This window comes from Grammomys surdaster, unplaced genomic scaffold (assembly GCF_004785775.1).
Source record: "Grammomys surdaster isolate TR1022 unplaced genomic scaffold, NIH_TR_1.0 146, whole genome shotgun sequence".
In the NCBI taxonomy this organism is placed as follows: domain Eukaryota; kingdom Metazoa; phylum Chordata; class Mammalia; order Rodentia; family Muridae; genus Grammomys; species Grammomys surdaster.
Genome location: NW_021604604.1, coordinates 7,216,698 through 7,233,549, shown reverse-complemented (window position 1 = coordinate 7,233,549; position 16,852 = coordinate 7,216,698). Strand labels below are relative to the sequence as shown.

The 16,852-nt window shown below is 38.9% G+C and overlaps 1 protein-coding gene across 7 annotated transcripts in view; it reads left to right on the top strand.

Moving 5' to 3' along the window:
- The window catches only part of Cacnb2 (calcium voltage-gated channel auxiliary subunit beta 2), a 359,301-nt gene that overhangs the window by 332,942 nt on the left and 9,507 nt on the right, over window positions 1-16,852 (top strand). For 5 of the 7 annotated variants that reach the window (XM_028764828.1, XM_028764825.1, XM_028764824.1 and 2 more), the window contains 5 exons: window positions 1,001-1,077; window positions 5,061-5,194; window positions 8,675-8,755; window positions 9,190-9,248; window positions 15,808-15,917. In XM_028764828.1, the coding sequence (XP_028620661.1) occupies window positions 1,001-1,077; window positions 5,061-5,194; window positions 8,675-8,755; window positions 9,190-9,248; window positions 15,808-15,917 (461 nt within the window). Of the gene's footprint in view, window positions 1-1,000; window positions 1,078-5,060; window positions 5,195-5,336; window positions 5,357-8,674; window positions 8,756-9,189; window positions 9,249-15,807; window positions 15,918-16,852 lie in introns of all 7 variants that reach the window. The other 2 variants (XM_028764829.1, XM_028764830.1) reach the window with 1 other exon arrangement.

Below are 16,852 nucleotides of genomic sequence, written 5' to 3'. Positions count from 1 at the left end.
AGTACAATCTGGCTCATCCAGGATAAGAGGCACAGGAAAGTACAGTTACATTGCCTGAATTCTATGACATTTATAATCTGATAGCATGTTTCTGGGATTTTTCTGGGTTAAGGTATGACACGCATTCCTATACACTGGTGAACCACCTATTCTTATTAACTCTAACGTTTCTAAGACACGTAAGCACATGCTCCATCACACCTGAGTCTGGTCATTGAGAAAGTTTTTTTAAACTTTGGGTTTTTTTTTTTTTTAGTTTTTACTTTTAAAATTAGCATACAATATATTAGATATCATTATGACATTTTCTTGCAAAGCATATTTTATTAGATTCTCCTTTGCCCTGTTCAGAAGTATTGAATAATCTTCACAACTCAACCAAGTAGAATTCTCCTTGTTAATCTTGTTTTGAAAATATTCACTGTTGTCTTCTGGTTAATTCATATCTCAATTTGTGCTTAAGTTTATTCTTGTGCCTTAAAGACTGGTGAATTGGGACATTGCTTTGTCCTGATTGTTTTTCTTTTGCAGGTTGTCATGAAAGCTGTACTTTTAATCTTAAGCCACTAAAATAATCAAGCTCAGCCAAAGGAACTGGATCTAAGTGAGGAGACATGATATTTTAGGTGTTAGTTTTGAGGTCTTACGCCTTGCCTCCACATCCTCTAAGTGTAAAGCCAAAGGATGTCTCTCTTGTCTGGCCATCTAAGATCTGGGCATGGAACTTGAGGTCCAGAGAAAATATACTAGATCTTTTCCTTCCTCTCAGGAGCATAAAAAAATTAAACCCTGAATTTCAAAACAAAAACTATCATAAAATTATTTCAAGTACCACAGGAGTCTCTATTAGGTAATGACTATTTGCTTCCTTTAAACAAATACACATTTTTAAAAGTTCAATAACAATTTAACTTATTAATTATAACATTTATCAGGCAGTACAATGTTTTAGCATCTGAAACAATTGTTTTATTTAACGTGAATTTTTGCTTTACTTCAGTAAATCAGGAGGAAATTCATCATCCAGTTTGGGTGACATGGTACCCAGTTCCAGAAAATCGACACCTCCATCGTCTGGTGAGTAGGTCATTGTGCTGACCATGCATTTGCCTTTCACACTTCCCCAAACTTCTTTAGTTGAATGAATTTGCAAACCTGCAAATTTGGAAATTAATCAGATATAAAAAGGCTCCCATGAAATTAGGGGTGATTATGGACAGTTTTTCCTGGTATTGAATGTCAAGCAAGAAAGTCGCCTGTGTTTGCTCTAAGATTTTATAGAAGTGACAGTGGTAATTTAATTGCTTACCCTAGTCTCTGCTGTGACATGTTGTCAAGGACAGCAAAGCTTTACGTGAATTTCAATTTCAGTGTATTTTACTGTAATTTTGTCTAATAAATCTGGCAGCTTTACAACATGTGCAAACTTCAAGTTCTATATGCACTTACTGGAATTTGACACCTTTTATCAAGTAAACAAAAGTATATATACCTTTAAATGAGCAAAATCTGGGCACAAAAAAAAAATACGTCAATTTTGAATCTATATTGGTTGGAAAAACTTTACACATATGACTCACAACAATTTAAAGCCACTGAAAAAAATCTTAAGCAAGTTAGTATGCTCATAGTAGACACCAAAGGCCTTGCAGTATTAATGAGGTGCATACATCTGCCATGATGGAGAAACACTCAGGAATCCTTGTATGCACAAGGGAAGGAACTTGTGAAAGGGCTGGGATTCCTCTCTAGCCCTTACAGATACCCTAACTACCTAAAAGACTATCTTAGGATGGTCCTGAAGACTGTCCGGGGGCCCTAGCATGAAAGGTTACATCGGATTGTGATAAAACCCCTGCCCTTCTATGTCCTCTAATGGTAAGGCAACCTTGATTTGTGTTAGTGAAATGCTGAAAAGTGCCTTGCACTGGAAAACAATTAAGTGTAACATGAGATGTAATTTTGGAGCCACATGTTATCACTACTGAAAGTAATATAACATGCTGACATGAAGATGAGCTTAAAACCTCACTGGAGTATTTAAAACATACAGAACTTGGAAATAAGTTCCCAAAATGCTAGGACTAGAAAACACTGAGATTGATTGGCCTAGAGAAAACAAAACAAATGTAAGATACACTATCAAAATATCTGGCTTCTGTGATGAGTTTCTTATCAGTAGCTCAATGGATCTAAAAAGAATCATCAGAAAATCCTAGAGAAAAATTTCCAAGTCTCCTACTAAGGACAACTAACTGTTCCATTGTAAACGTGGACTGGCCTGCTAGTATGATTTTCATGTTTTGCTTACCAGATGTCCTAACTAATTCTGAACTCACTGCTAGACCAAGGAGTAATCTCCAATCCCCATATATATAATGAGATTGAGCAACACACACCTCAAACTACACCTGTGCTTAGACCTCACTCCTGAACTTGCCTTGACTTGACCCAAGCTCTAAGAGTAAGCTAAAATATGTTCCTAAGGTTCACTAAATAAATAAGGTATGAGTCAGGAAAGTGATAGTGAAAAAGCAATGAAATATTTTTAAATATGTGGAAGTACTTTTCCTGAGTAATGCTAATGTTTGCCTAGGTAAGGGAATACAAGTATGTTGATTAACATGGGTTATATCTCTGATGAGAAGCATCATCTGAGTTGGGTGGATGAACAGAAAACTGACGGAGTTGAAAAGCTAGTTGCTTAAATGTATTCTGAGTGCTGCATCTAGAATTGCTTCAGAATGAACACAGACACTATGGTAAAGCTAAAAGTCACCAAACACTAAGCTGGAAAGAGATTTTGAGCCCATGCTGTTGAGATGCCAATGAATTTCCACCTAGAATTCAGGCTCTGTGTGGGTGGCTGAATATCTTACCCTTGTCAAGGCTAGACCTGTATGTATTCCCATTCTTTATGAATTTCCAATTTAAATTCCTTTCATTAAGAATTTCCTTTTAAAACAAATCTCTCTGATGACCACAGCTGATGAGATTCAGCAGATAAATTCTAAAATCCAATTCTGAAATGTCACCATCCTGGAGGCCTGTGAATTCTGGCATTTGTCAGGTTTCTAGCCTCAGTTCCAATAAAGTTCTTGGAGGATGCTTATCCCCGGATGTGGCTTTCATAAACCCAGTGAAAGGTTGCAAGAGTAAAGTATATGGGAATATGCCACCAGAAGGGAAAGAGACTTGATATTGGTTAAGACCTATTATTAGAATAGTAACCTAGATCCCTGCCTTCATGTCGGGAAGTTGTTAACAGTATGCTTCCTTGTTAAGGAGCAGCATAAAGAAATCCTTCAACATGAGCAAAGCTATAGTGTGGTGTAAACACCTAGATTGGTTCCAAACACCTGAAATTTTATGACTGTAGCATTTCTCTGAAGGCCAAGGACTGAACCCTTAACTAATTAGTATGCATAGACTAGACCAAAAGAAAATCCCTTACTCATAAAATACCAGAACTGTAAGACTGTACTGACTAGCCAGAGGTTAGCCCCTTCACAGACTTCTAAACTAATCAATCAATCAAACAAACAAACAAACAAAACTCAATTAAACAGGAGGTCCGCCACCCTCTAGTCTAAAACCTCTCAAAACACAGTAACTCCAAAATTACAAAATAATGTGCTATGTATCAGATGATCTTGGGTCCTTTGAAAAGGCCAGGAGAGGCAGCTAGAAGCTTCAGTTCAGCTTGTGTTTCAAGGTAGCTAAACCTAAGCACTAAACTGTTACTCTAACTAGTTATTTGTTTCTTAAACCAGTGCATTGTGGGATTTATTCAGGAATTAATAAGTTTTGAGCAAGACTTTATGGGATGAATACATTTCCTTTTCTATTGCTTGACCTACTCTCCGCCATAAAGTAATTACAAAGTAAGCTCGGTTCTGATACTGTTCTAAACCCTGATCCCAAGGACGTGACCAATGAGGAAGTAAAAGGAAGGGAAAGAATGAATCTAGATGGTGAATGCATCTCACCTACAAAGTGGTGTATTGTAGCCATGGGCACAATTCTTAAGGCAGGAGCCCTGGGTCCACAGCCTGGCACTGCTGGACTTCTGTCAAGAACAAGGACCTTGCATTCTGTGAGTTCAGCCTCTGAGTCTTAAAAACACAGGTGGGTTTGAGTTGATCTTAGAAACTCACTACTTTGTAGTTGATTAAAAGTCTACAGCAACTTCATGTAGAAAGTTTTTAAGAAACTTGAAAAATGAAATTATGCATCTTTTTTTCATTTACTGGTTTTAGACCTATATTTTCAGGTAAAAGCATTTCAGAAGTGAAAACACTCCATGCACCCAACCTGGAACGTTTACTCATGAGGAAACAAGAAGCCTGTTCTTTGGGGCCCTTGGACTCAGCCTCATAGGCTTGGAAACCACCCAAATCCTAACTGACTTTGATAGAATGATTTTTTTATTCTGGTGTTCCCTACCAGTCATCAATCAGGCTATCTGAGGGCACACATTCTTCCTTGGAATCACTTCAATCCTGTGTGTCCCAGAACACCCTAACAAACATTTATGACTTCTTGGGTGTAGCCTGGATTAAGGGCTTTCTATTCTCTTTTCCTTAAATGTCTGCTATAATTTTAATGAAACTTTTTAACTGCTCCCTGTTCTCCTTACATAAAATCAGACCAAATGAGAGGACCGAGGCCTATCGTATTAAATGTCTCCAAAGTACTTATCTTTTACCTAAGAGTTGGGCAATGACCTTGGACTAAGGCCAAATGCTTTGTAAATTACATTTATAATCTAACATGGAGAATATCAATGTTTGAAGCAAGTAAAAAGTGTTTCTCGAAAAGCACTCAAGAGACCTAGCATGAAACTGATTTGTGTAAGCAGCTATCCACAAGGGAATCTTTCAGTCATGTTAGATTTAACTGCATTGCATCCTTAACATGTCTTACATATTTAATAGGCTGCACATTCAGGATAAATCTTCTACAGTGGTTAGTCTGTTTGCTTTTGTTTTATTTTCTTTATAACCTGCTTTTCCTCTCCTATCCACCTGATGACTTTTGAATTGTTTGTCTGTATATAGCTATAGACATAGATGCTACTGGCTTAGATGCAGAAGAGAATGATATTCCAGCAAACCACCGCTCCCCTAAGCCCAGTGCAAACAGTGTAACGTCACCCCACTCCAAAGAGAAAAGAATGCCCTTCTTTAAGAAGGTAACCCCAACTTCCTAGCTCCTGTTGTCCACGTGCTCTACTGCACTGCGTCACATTTCTGGTCCTGTTACGTCTGCGTCCTTTGACAAGTCAATAACATGCATGCTCTGTTATTCTTTGTTTCTTTTCCATGCTGCTGTAGCTAAGCAGAAGCAGAAGTCGGTAAGTCAACATTAACATGCCCGTGTTTCTCCTGCCAATGGCATCATTAGCATCAACTCAAGTGATTTTATTAAGTACAGTCATCCTGGTCCTAAGACAGTCTATCAATAGCTAATCCTTAATCAATAGCTATCCTTTTTGATGGAATGATACATGCCACCAAGGGACTTTGTTTAAATACTCAAGAATGTCCAGGTCTGTCTGTGCTGTCCAACACATCTCAGTTATACATGTGTACATGTTTTTACTGTCTGCCTCTCTTTTTGCCAGAAACATAAGTTATAATCAAGCATATTAAAGCAGTTACTGGATACTTGTTTATGATATCCAGGTACATTGCTTATGCTTAAAAAAGGAGGTCATTCAATTTTTAATTCAGTCAGTATTTAAACTTCTAATTCATTAGGTGCAAAATCTGCTGATGAACAAAACCAGTGGAAAACTGCAGGCTTGTTTGTCGGTCTACTGTAAGTTTTTCCTATTATCATAAACACTCGCCCAGTGTCCTTGCCTTCTCCATCAGTCAGACTGCAGCTTCACACTTGTTAGACAATGGGGCTGCTGGTCACATGAAGAGCCTTTGCCAGTGGCTAGTCAAGATGCCATATACCAATGCTGTACCCTGACTAGAAACTCCAAGGAAATCTCAAGACCTCTTTACTCAAGTTTTCTCTCAGTGTGTTTCATTGTTTAAAAACAGTATTTTTTTTTAAAGATTGCCCTCCCCCCATTTCCATTTTTTTCTCCTCCTTTGACACAGCATTTTCCACAGTCAGTATGCTTTAGACTCACAATCCCTAATGTTACCATGTCTGGTGTAAGAATGGGTAAATGGGTAAGAATAAACTTATATATGAAGTAAAATCTATCCTGCCCTAGACTTTCATCAAATTAAAAATCTTACCTTTACACACACAAAATTATTGTTGCTCTGTAGAGTTTAACAATAAGTTGCCATACACAAAAGAATAAGCTTTTTTTTCTTTTTAAATAATCATTAAGGAGAGAACTCCAGGCACAAATACCTGAACTTCTGTGTTAATACAGAAAGCCCCAACTTGACGATCTTCCACAAGAGAGGGCCACCCCTCTGGTCCAGCCTTGTCACCACAACTGAAGCTCGAGGCTAGGTAACCTCAGGTGCCCACATTGCAGACATTTCTTAGACACTGCTCAGCCTCTCCTGACTTCACCAAGTAGCAACCTCAATCTCACCACGTTCATCAGAGAGTACTTTGCAGTTTACCTGCCTGAAAATTTGAAAACATTAAACAGGTTTATCCTAACTTTTCCACTAAAGAATTCAAACGAAAATGGCTTTGAAAAAAAGCACAGATAAAGATGTCATTAGCAATACAGCATGAAGTATCAATATTCCATCAAATAAGATAATTTCTCTTGTTACCCCTGCTGAGAGAGAAGCTGCCTGACAGCCAGCATGGGTCACCCTTTGCTAGTGGCTGTCATAGGCTGAAAGAACCAAAGTCTCATCTAATATTGGGCCACCCAGATTTCTTAATACCTTATTATAATAGCTTAATTACTTACTATTATTATCTCAATAGTTATTGCAATGTTGGCCATTTACAATCCTATAAATAATGAAAGGGTAAAGGGGTCATACTGTAGTATCAAAAGGATATGACTTCTAGATATTTTCAGTGCAAACCCAAGTGATATGAAATGTGATCACTTAACAAATACGCTTATGATGCCTGCGGCACAGTGGCTCATCCTTCTTGTGTTCCTTATTCTGTGATAACACAGAATGCAGAACAAGAGAGCTGGCTGTGTGTGAGTCCACACCAGCTGTCTGCTGTGTTTTAGGATGCTGCTTGTCTGCTTGTCTGGCTTTTTGTGATGTTTACTGTACTGTGTTTGTCTTGGGTTTTTTATTTCATTCAAATGTGCATTTTACCTTTATTATGTCTATCAAAAGGAAGTTTGAGTGCTAGGGAAAATGTTCAGCAGTAAAAGGTGAATAGCCCTTTCACGGTAATATATTTTTTCTTTTGATTATATGGTCTACAACTACTTGTGTGGTTGACACCATTTAATTTGATGTGCGTCTAAATAACCCATGAGCAACAGAAATATCAAAATACAGCGAGTTTGTGATCGGTGATTTTAAGCAAGTCAGGTGCTTTTCAGTAACACAATGATGCAGATATTACATGTACCTCAGTTGAACAAATCCTTAAAATAGCATAAAGAAAATTTCTTTTGTTAGGTGTGACACTTAAATATATTTTTCGGATGCTCCTTAAGGGAGGATGTGTCTTACAGAGCTCATGACACTGATAATAATTTATTTATTCATTATGTGTCTGCAACCCCTCTCCCCTGCCCTTATGCATTGAAGACGGGTAGTTCTGTATCACTTTACAGCTGCCCAGTACAAATGTTTACATTCCCTCAAGCTAACTGTGTTATCTGAGTTTCAATTTTTTAATTGAAGAAATCAAGCTGAATGGTGATAGTTTTAGAAATGGCAGTAAAATTTAGCTCCTGCCCTGGTCTTCTTTAAAATGTAACAAATTACCTACTGAAAAGCATAAATCAGTTATGGAAGAGAAACTCGCTAATGCATGCTTCAGAAACAGATTAGATATGCAAGGTAGTCAAATTATGACAAATTGTTAACCTTCCTTCCAATACACATTAATCTTGATTTGAGAAGTTGATAAATGTCAAAACAAAAAACAAACAAAAAAACAAAACAAACAAAAAATAGAGGCCCCAAATCCCAAAGCATTAACCATGAAGCTGTGACCAATGGTAATGACTGCTGTTCTGAAGCATGCATGCAAGCCACTTTCTGCTTCCTCATAATCTCAGTGGCATTCCAGGCATTTGGCAGTTAGAGACACATGCTTGGAAACGAGGTGGTATATGGCTAAGGCCAACATATCACATGCAAAGGAAACAGGGGCTTATCTTTCTTTCATAATTAACTGTATTCCATTGAACACTTCAGAAAACCCAAGTATACCTGAAGATTAACTCAGCAGTGTACAGTCAAACCTAAGGCACTCACTCTGCACTGGGCATATTTCAGTTTGTTCTACCTACTAGTTCAATGCAAGGAAACCGAAGATCACTCAGTAACTTAAACTTAGGAAAATAAATGTACTAATTTTTCATTGGGTTTATTTACTTAGAAAAGAGGCAGTTATGAAAGTACTTGTCTGAAAATTCAGGGCCTTGTATATTAGAGTTCAGAAAAGAGGACCTTATACAGAAAGTACTTCAGATCCATTGGCTTTGAGAAGTCTAAAACTCAAAGTCTAAAAGTCTAAAACTCTCATTTATCTGCAGACAGAGCACACTCCTCCCTATGATGTGGTACCTTCCATGCGACCAGTGGTGCTGGTGGGCCCCTCTCTGAAGGGGTATGAGGTGAGTTTGGGGTGCCACTGTCTGTAGCACACTTGGCCTACACCTGTGTCTCCATGACTACACCTCCCACTTCAGTGGACTGAGTTTGAATTTGACTCACAGCAGCAGAGCATGCTGCTTTGCTGGCTGTGGTATCCGTGTTCTGCTTTCCTGAAGGTTGCCTTGGATACTCCTGCTAGTTACAACCCACCACATCCAGGAAACAATGTCAAACAGAGAATGCCTGCAAGCCCTCGTAGAGCAATTGCTTGCCATTAAAACATCCTAAGCTCAGAAGTTTTACCTTGTCATTTCCTTAGGGTATAAAAACAGGAAATGTGATAACCTCACTTTTCTATGTTAGCAAAGCCAAGTAACATCGGTTCTCATGCACAGTAACAATTTTTTTTTATCGTCAGGTTTTTCTCACATTTTAATTTATTATTCAATTACAGGTCACAGATATGATGCAAAAGGCACTGTTTGACTTTCTAAAACACAGATTTGAAGGGCGGTAAGTATTTTACAATGCTGGTTTTGTGTATTTCTGTCTTGAAGATGGTCAAACTCTGTGGGGCAGATATTTGATCCCAAGAGTAAACTGGTTTTTGCTCTTTCTGACAGGAAGTAGGCTTCATTTAGTGCAATCTGATCCACTGTTTGTGTTTCGTATTCTCAACCCAGAATATTCTGGTCCCTGAGCCTGCATCTATAAGCTGACTGTGGCCCCCACCTCTGTTCATTGTCTTACCTCCAATTCATGAGCCAAGGGTTCCTAAGGGCTGTCCAGATAATCTCAGGCTTGCCTTCTTCTATTCAGTCTCCCCTCCTTCCGAGATCTTCCTCCCATCCTCTCCCCCTTCAACCTCTTCTCTCTACACTGTCCCCCAGTGCACTTGTATTGTTGTATCATTAAGAAACCAGGTAAGGCAGGACTGGCACGTGCCCAGAACCCTAGCACCAGAGCTGAGGCCAAGGAGTAAAGCCAGGCTAGGCCTCACAGCTAGCTTCTTTCTGGAGGCAGGAGGATTAGAAGCCAGGAAAAGACATGAGTTACCCCATTACCTTTACCCACACTTGCACGACTGCTTGAATGCTCTGCCGTTCCACATCCTCTGGTTTTCCTCGCAGTGGTTAACTTACCCACAACCACCACACTCCCCATTTCCTTCTCACACTACCCCGACATTGTTCTCACCAACCTCCCCCATCCTCATCCTCATCAGTATTTCCTGTCCTAGGGGAGACTCCACTCTCTATAGCTGACCTCATACTTGACCTAACCCCTCCCACCATTCCCCGGCTGCCTCACCCCCCTTTCTTCATAGCAGGACACACTGGATTACAACACATACTGTATTCACTCTCCTGCCTTCATATCCACTCCAGTCAGACTCTAGCTGACACCGCCTTCATTAGCACTACCTGAGCTGCAGCCAGCCAGGCCCATGCCCACACAGTGACTGGGTTTTGCTGGTATGAACTTTTCCTTCACATCTTCTGGTAATGTGGCCTTTCTCTCTTCTCCATTTTTCTGGTGTTCTTTTGTGTGTGTGACTTTTTTGTAATCATTCTCCAGCTAGAATGTGAGGGCAGGGTGGTTCTGTGTTTTGTGGACTCTGGCTCTCTCAGTGTCTGTAGAAGTACTCAATCTGAAAAGAGAGTTGAGCTGAATCATTGTCTGCTGTGTATTCTTTGCAAGAGAAATGTAGACAGATCGAAGCATCTGTCCCTGTCTTTTTAGAACACGCATGTAAATTTTAAGTGGAAACTTGTACATCAAAATAGAATATAAACAAAAGCACCCAGTGTGTGTGTGTATGTCTGTGTATATGTGTTTGTATGTGTGTCTGTGTGTGTGTATACATACACAATTTACAGGTAGGAGAGAGAAAGGAGAAACCAACAGATTTAAGGATGTTCCCATCCAGAAGGATTTTATTTCTACTAAGATCTCGCCAACTGAAACAGGGGAGGGCTTAGCCAGTATGGGTTCGGAATGGAATAAAGGTAGAGAGGTATGACACAGCATCATGTATACAGCAACCCATTACAGAACGCTGAGGACATACACAGGAAATTGACATTGTTAACCAGGGTCATATCTAGAAAGTCCTTTCTATGAGATTGGACTCAATCTTTCCCTCCTCAACTTGAAAAAAAAATTTTTTAATGTAAAAAAGACAGAGACCTGTGCTTCATGGAAGATAGATGTCTACAGAGAGGACATGGTATAAGTCTTCTGGAAGAGGGGAGAATAAATACAAGACACTGTTTGTGTTAAGAGCAGTATGGCCAGTGGATTTTAAAGAAGAGGTTGGACTCATCAGCAGGGGTCAGGCCAAGTTTAGGTTATGGACATGGTATGAAAATTATAGTATCCCAGACACAAACACACTACACAAACATGACAAATATCTACTTGCGTGAAACTGAACTTTAGGGAACAATTTTCTGCAATCATAGAGACATCAGAAGGTATGTATAACTACTTAAAGGCAGACTTGACTCAAATAATCAATGCAACATCATAATAAACACTAAGCCAATTCCTAACCTATCAAAGACATGATAAAAATCCAGAATGTAAAATCCTCAAGGTTTAAACTGCAAGTAGATAACAGGCAAACCCAAAAGGATGCGGGGCTACCATGCATGTCTGCTTTTCCAACATGATAAATCTAGTTCCTTGCCATATTCTTCTTTCTCTCTGCTAACAAGAAAAATACAACTGATCACACTTGTACATTTCAATGCCCTTTCAGACTTCAATGCAGTGTTGTACAGACTGTGCCTGCACATACAAATCATTGCTGATACAGGTAGGGAAAGTTATAGCACAACTGATAGCATGTGTGATGAAGCAAAGGGCTGAAAGAAACAGGAAGAGGAACCACGGCTGTGTTTAAAAAGTACCGAAAATATTACATTAAAGGGCTATGGAGCCAAATGCCGTTAGACTTTATTTCATAACTTTATGAAATAGCTGATCATTTGTGCTAGACAGGCTTTGAATGGTCCTAGTTTGACTTTTATTTCACTGTTCTTGATTCTGTCATTTATCACAGTCTGGAATTATCTGCTTAGCCCCTAAATTCTGCTAATGTGGACAACGTGATGTCTCTAGATGAATGGATGGATGGATAGATAGATAGATAGATAGATAGATAGATAGATAGATAGATAGATAGATATAGATGGAATACTCACTGCTGTTTTCTAAATGCAAAAAAAAATGAACAAGTAAGATTCGCTGACTTACTACTTCTGCCCAGTCCTGAGCATTTATGAATCTGGATCTCAGACGTATCTTTTATGGATTCACATAGCCAGGCTGATTTTTATCTGGGAAGCAAATCAACAAAATAACAGTATGTAGGGCCAATCTATTGTTTCTAGACAAAAATCTTTTCCATGTGCATTACTGATGGGTTTGCTCTGCCCATCTTGAGGTAGGTGCTGCACTTCAACATTCTAGACCTGTGACCATGCATAAAGGGTTCCTAAAACCATAGATGGCTCAGAACCCATAAAGTAGAATTTCAAAAGATGTAAAAGTATCACCTTTACTCGTGGGAGCATATCTAGAGTAACCATTCCATTAAATGCCTAGAATGTTGGCAAAACAAGACAGACACTGAGTGAAAATTTGTCAGAAGCCTCAGATGTGTGTGTGCACAAGACTCTAAAAGAGAATTGAAGTAATCTTTACAATTCACTAAATTATATTTTTAAACTGTTAGGGCTACAAGGGAAAAATATGATGGGGCATGTTGCCCAAACAATGCTTCTAGGCTGCCAAGAATTTTAGTATTAAGTCCTCACAGTTAAGATCATCTGTGGGAGCTCTGGAGAGTATTCAGAGTCACTGAAGGCTGTGAGACAGTGTGTACATTGCATCAAAGAAGAGCCCGAAAATTCTCCTTTCTGTTGTGGAGCAGCAGAGCAGCTGGACCTGCCATAACCACTTCTGTGATGTAGGTGAAGTGATCTTTGTAACTTGCAGGACAATAACAGACACGTTAACAAGGAAGTAGTGAAGAAGGCGAATTACCACCTGAGGTAAAGCTAGCTTTCTTCCATAGTGACATAGTGACTTTCAAAATGTCAGTTGTCAGCCCTGAACTGTTTGGAATATGAGCCGAATTGCTGCAGAGAGAGTAGACATTGCTTTCAGAATGGTCTGTGAAGGGCTCTGAGTGGAAATCAATAATCTTGGGAAACATTACATCACTTCATTGTTTGCTGTAGGAAATGTGAGACGTCTCCAAAAGTAGTGGTCTTATATACTGGCTGCTCATCATAATGCTTAGATGCTCGCTCTGCTCTTCCATCTACCTGGAATCTCGTTCCCTCATTATTCATAGACTTCCTCCTTCCAAGTCTATACCCCACGTTGACGGACAGTTCAGAATTATACTTTCGATGCTGTTCCACCTCAGTCCTCACTTATCTGCCTTAATTCCTTAATGGCACTTGCCACACTGACATCAGGTATCTGTCTGCTTCTCTGCCATCTTTGTTTCTACATAAGCATTTACATTCTATGAAAGAACCTTTTTTATGATATGGGGATGGGGATCATCTCACTATGTTGCCCAGATAAATACACTTGACCCATGTGACCATACAGCAGGCATTCTTTAAGTATGCACTTTAGGAATGATGACTTTAGTAGCTCTGTGTGCTCTGTGCTCACCATACAGGGAACCCGATTGTATGAGGCACAGCTGGAGCTTCCCGGTGATGCACTCCACCTCACCCCCAAGTACACAAGAGCATGTTGTGCTAACATCCTGGCATACTGGCCACCATCCTTAGGGATTTCTTCCACTAGCTTTTGTTGGTGCTCCTCTATCATCAATCCCTTGTCTTCTCTCCACTTTTACTTCCATTTCAGTCAAACAGATCCTTCAATCTTATCCCTAGAATGATTATCTGGAATGTCTAAAAAGGCTTTGGATCAACCTCCTTAACTGATAATGTAATTGGTTAAGGATTCTGTTGCTGTTGAGATGGGCTTCCACTATGTAGCTGGGGCTGATCTTGTACTACTGAGTCCACATGCTTCCTCCTTCCAAGTGCTGGGAAGACAAGTTTGCCCTATGGCACTTGGCCTTGGCCAGGGGATTCTGAAGGCTTTTGCTCTGTAATCTTCTGGTGACATTGTTGCTCTTAAGAAGTCTAAAGCTCCGTTTTCCTCCGGAAGTTTTTTTGGGGTTTCTGTTTCCTGATGTGAGTGAATGTATGTCTGGTATGGATTTTAATCAGTGCTAGATGCTTTTAATGTAAAACTCCAGACTCCTAATTCTGGAATTAGTTCTTTAGCTTATAACTCATTGGAATTTGAACTGCTGAACAATTCTTTAATTCTCAAGCTTTCCTGTCCTGTTTTCTCTTTGCTTGTATTCTTTCAGAGGAGCCCTAACTTCGTCCTTTCACCCATTTGATTTCTACTGTCATTTTTTCTTAATTTCTAAAAGCCTTCTTACTCTTGAGTTTTTTAGTGTAAATTTTGTTTAAATTCTATGAACATTACTTAGCCTTCAAGGTTAAGTTTACTAATAGTTGGCTGTTTCATAACCTCTCCTGTAAGACATTTACAAAGGTGCCTAGTCATGTTCTTATATTTAAGGAAGGGGTAAACAGGCATAAGCAGCAAGATCTGTGCTCATAGATTGGGCTTTCTGGCTTCATGTTTCCTTGTAAAATACTCTTGCTGAGTATTTTATATAGGAGACTAGTGGTGTACATATAGTTTAGTCGCTGTGCTGTTTGTCCATAAAAGCAGCTTCCTTTCTGACACCCAGAGGATATAAATGTAATAAACATAAGCTGGGCTTCCAAAACATCAAGATGGAGTAGGATGAGAACTCATCAGTCAGAATCATTTTTCCCTTGCCACCTAATGTCCCCCTAGTCAGGGACCCTGTGATTTATAACCTGGTAAGTGGTTTTATACCAAACAAACAAGTAATTCTTACCAGGCCACTTGATGCTCTGGGGTGCTCTGCCTTTAGAACAGACTTTTAAACCAAGCCTCTTGCTTTTGATCTTACTGTCACCAGCTTTGTTGGTGATACTCTGTCTTGCTTTGTCTCACATTTTTCCTAATGCCCATGTGAATATTCCCTAAATACTTAACTTTGTCACATACAAGCTTCTCCTTATTTTCACCTTCCACATATGATTACTTTATTTCTATGCCATGTGGAATCCTTTCAACATCTTACTGTACATAGGGTACATGTACTCCTCATATCTTATGGTCACCATCCAGAGTCCATGGTCATTCTCCATCTCTGTCACTGGATTCTAAGTTCCTTGAAAGAAGGCTGGTCTGTCACCTTTTTCTTCATGTGCCACAGCACTAGACTAAGACTACAGGTACAAATCACAGTTTGAATAATAGCAATCATTGGTTTTGTTTACAGTAACACAATGTTATTATAGGTCTTCCTATAGTTTCTTTTTTATTTTTCATCAGCAAATGTGGATCTTTTTCTAGTTTCAGGTACAATTTAATCAGACTTGGTAAGCAACCATTAAATGTTGGGCAAGACAGGTGCATAATAAATTATTATCTCTTCTAGAAAGTCTGTTTTGAAATATGTATCTGTGTATGTGTGTGTGTGTGCATGTGGAGCTGGAGAGATTGTTTAGTAGTTAAGAGCATTTGCTCTTTCAGAGAAGCCAGGTTTGGTTTTTCACACCTACATAGTGGTTCACAAATATATGTTTGTACTTACACATGCGTATTTCAAGTTTATGTTTATTGAATGTGAGATATATATATATATATATATATATGTATATATATATATATATATATATATATATATTCATCATGTGTTTTCCTAGGTCAGAAGAGGGCACTGGAACTGGAATTACAGATGATTGTGAACCACCATATAGGTGTGAGAAACCAAACCTGGCTTCTCTGAAAGAGCAAATGCTCTTAACTACTAAACAATATATGTGGTGATATACACATATATCAACCATCCTTTAAATTTTGGACTCACTTCTGTTGTATTAGATTAATAATCTTAGGTTTTCTTTCCCTCCAACAGGATATCCATCACAAGAGTCACTGCTGACATCTCCCTCGCCAAACGCTCAGTATTAAACAATCCCAGTAAGCATGCAATAATAGAAAGATCCAACACAAGGTCAAGCTTAGGTAAGTCAGCCAATACCAATGAGTTTAAGCTACTTAAATATTCCTTACCTACCAGTAACAGTGAGCAGATCTGCAGAGAATAACCATAGGGATTGTGTAGAAAAATCCATGTCAACAGCTAGTGCATAGTCTTAATGATTATAGTGTAGATTATTGAGATAGTTTAAGTGATCCCACCTGCTATCACCACTGTGGTTTGCTGGCTGAATATTTGATCAGTGGTGAAGTAATATTCAAAACAGTATGATTTATATGTGAGACTGATAACAGAGGAAGCCAATTTCTGTCTGTTCTGAGTTACATCAGTATTTTTATTTGTAAAAACAGTATGAGGACTTTGATGTGTTTGTTGGGATGTGGTTGGAAATTGTTGGCTATATGATAAAGCAAAATTCAGACCTTCCAACAGACCTCCTGAAACATGTGCTTTGTGTTTAATTACTAGTACACTTCTAATTATTATATTGTTAGGTTTAGTGTCTTATACATTTTCTAAAAGTTGTCAGACATGTTTAAGTTCATTTAATTCTTTATGTAAAATATGTAAACCCTTTGGGAGACAGGGCTTTAGCAGACAAGTTTTTCAGTTACTCTGAACTATATATAGCGAAAAATTATCTTTTGGTAATACTTCATAAAACCTCTCTTTTGGAGGCATGGAGGGTTAGATCAATGAATAAGGGTACTTGCTGCTCTTGGAGAACTGGAACTCAGTCCCTAGTATACATTAGGCAACTGACAGTCACTTGGAACTCAGGTTTCAAGGGATCCAACATCCTCGTCTGGCCTCTGTGGGCACATGTCCACATGTCCACACATTTTGCTCCCTGCTTAAAAAGCCCTCAGTGATGTTTAGTGACACAAGTCTAGAAAAAGATTATGTAGGTATGGTACACATACCTACAACCCCAGCATGTCAGAGGCTGATGCAGAAA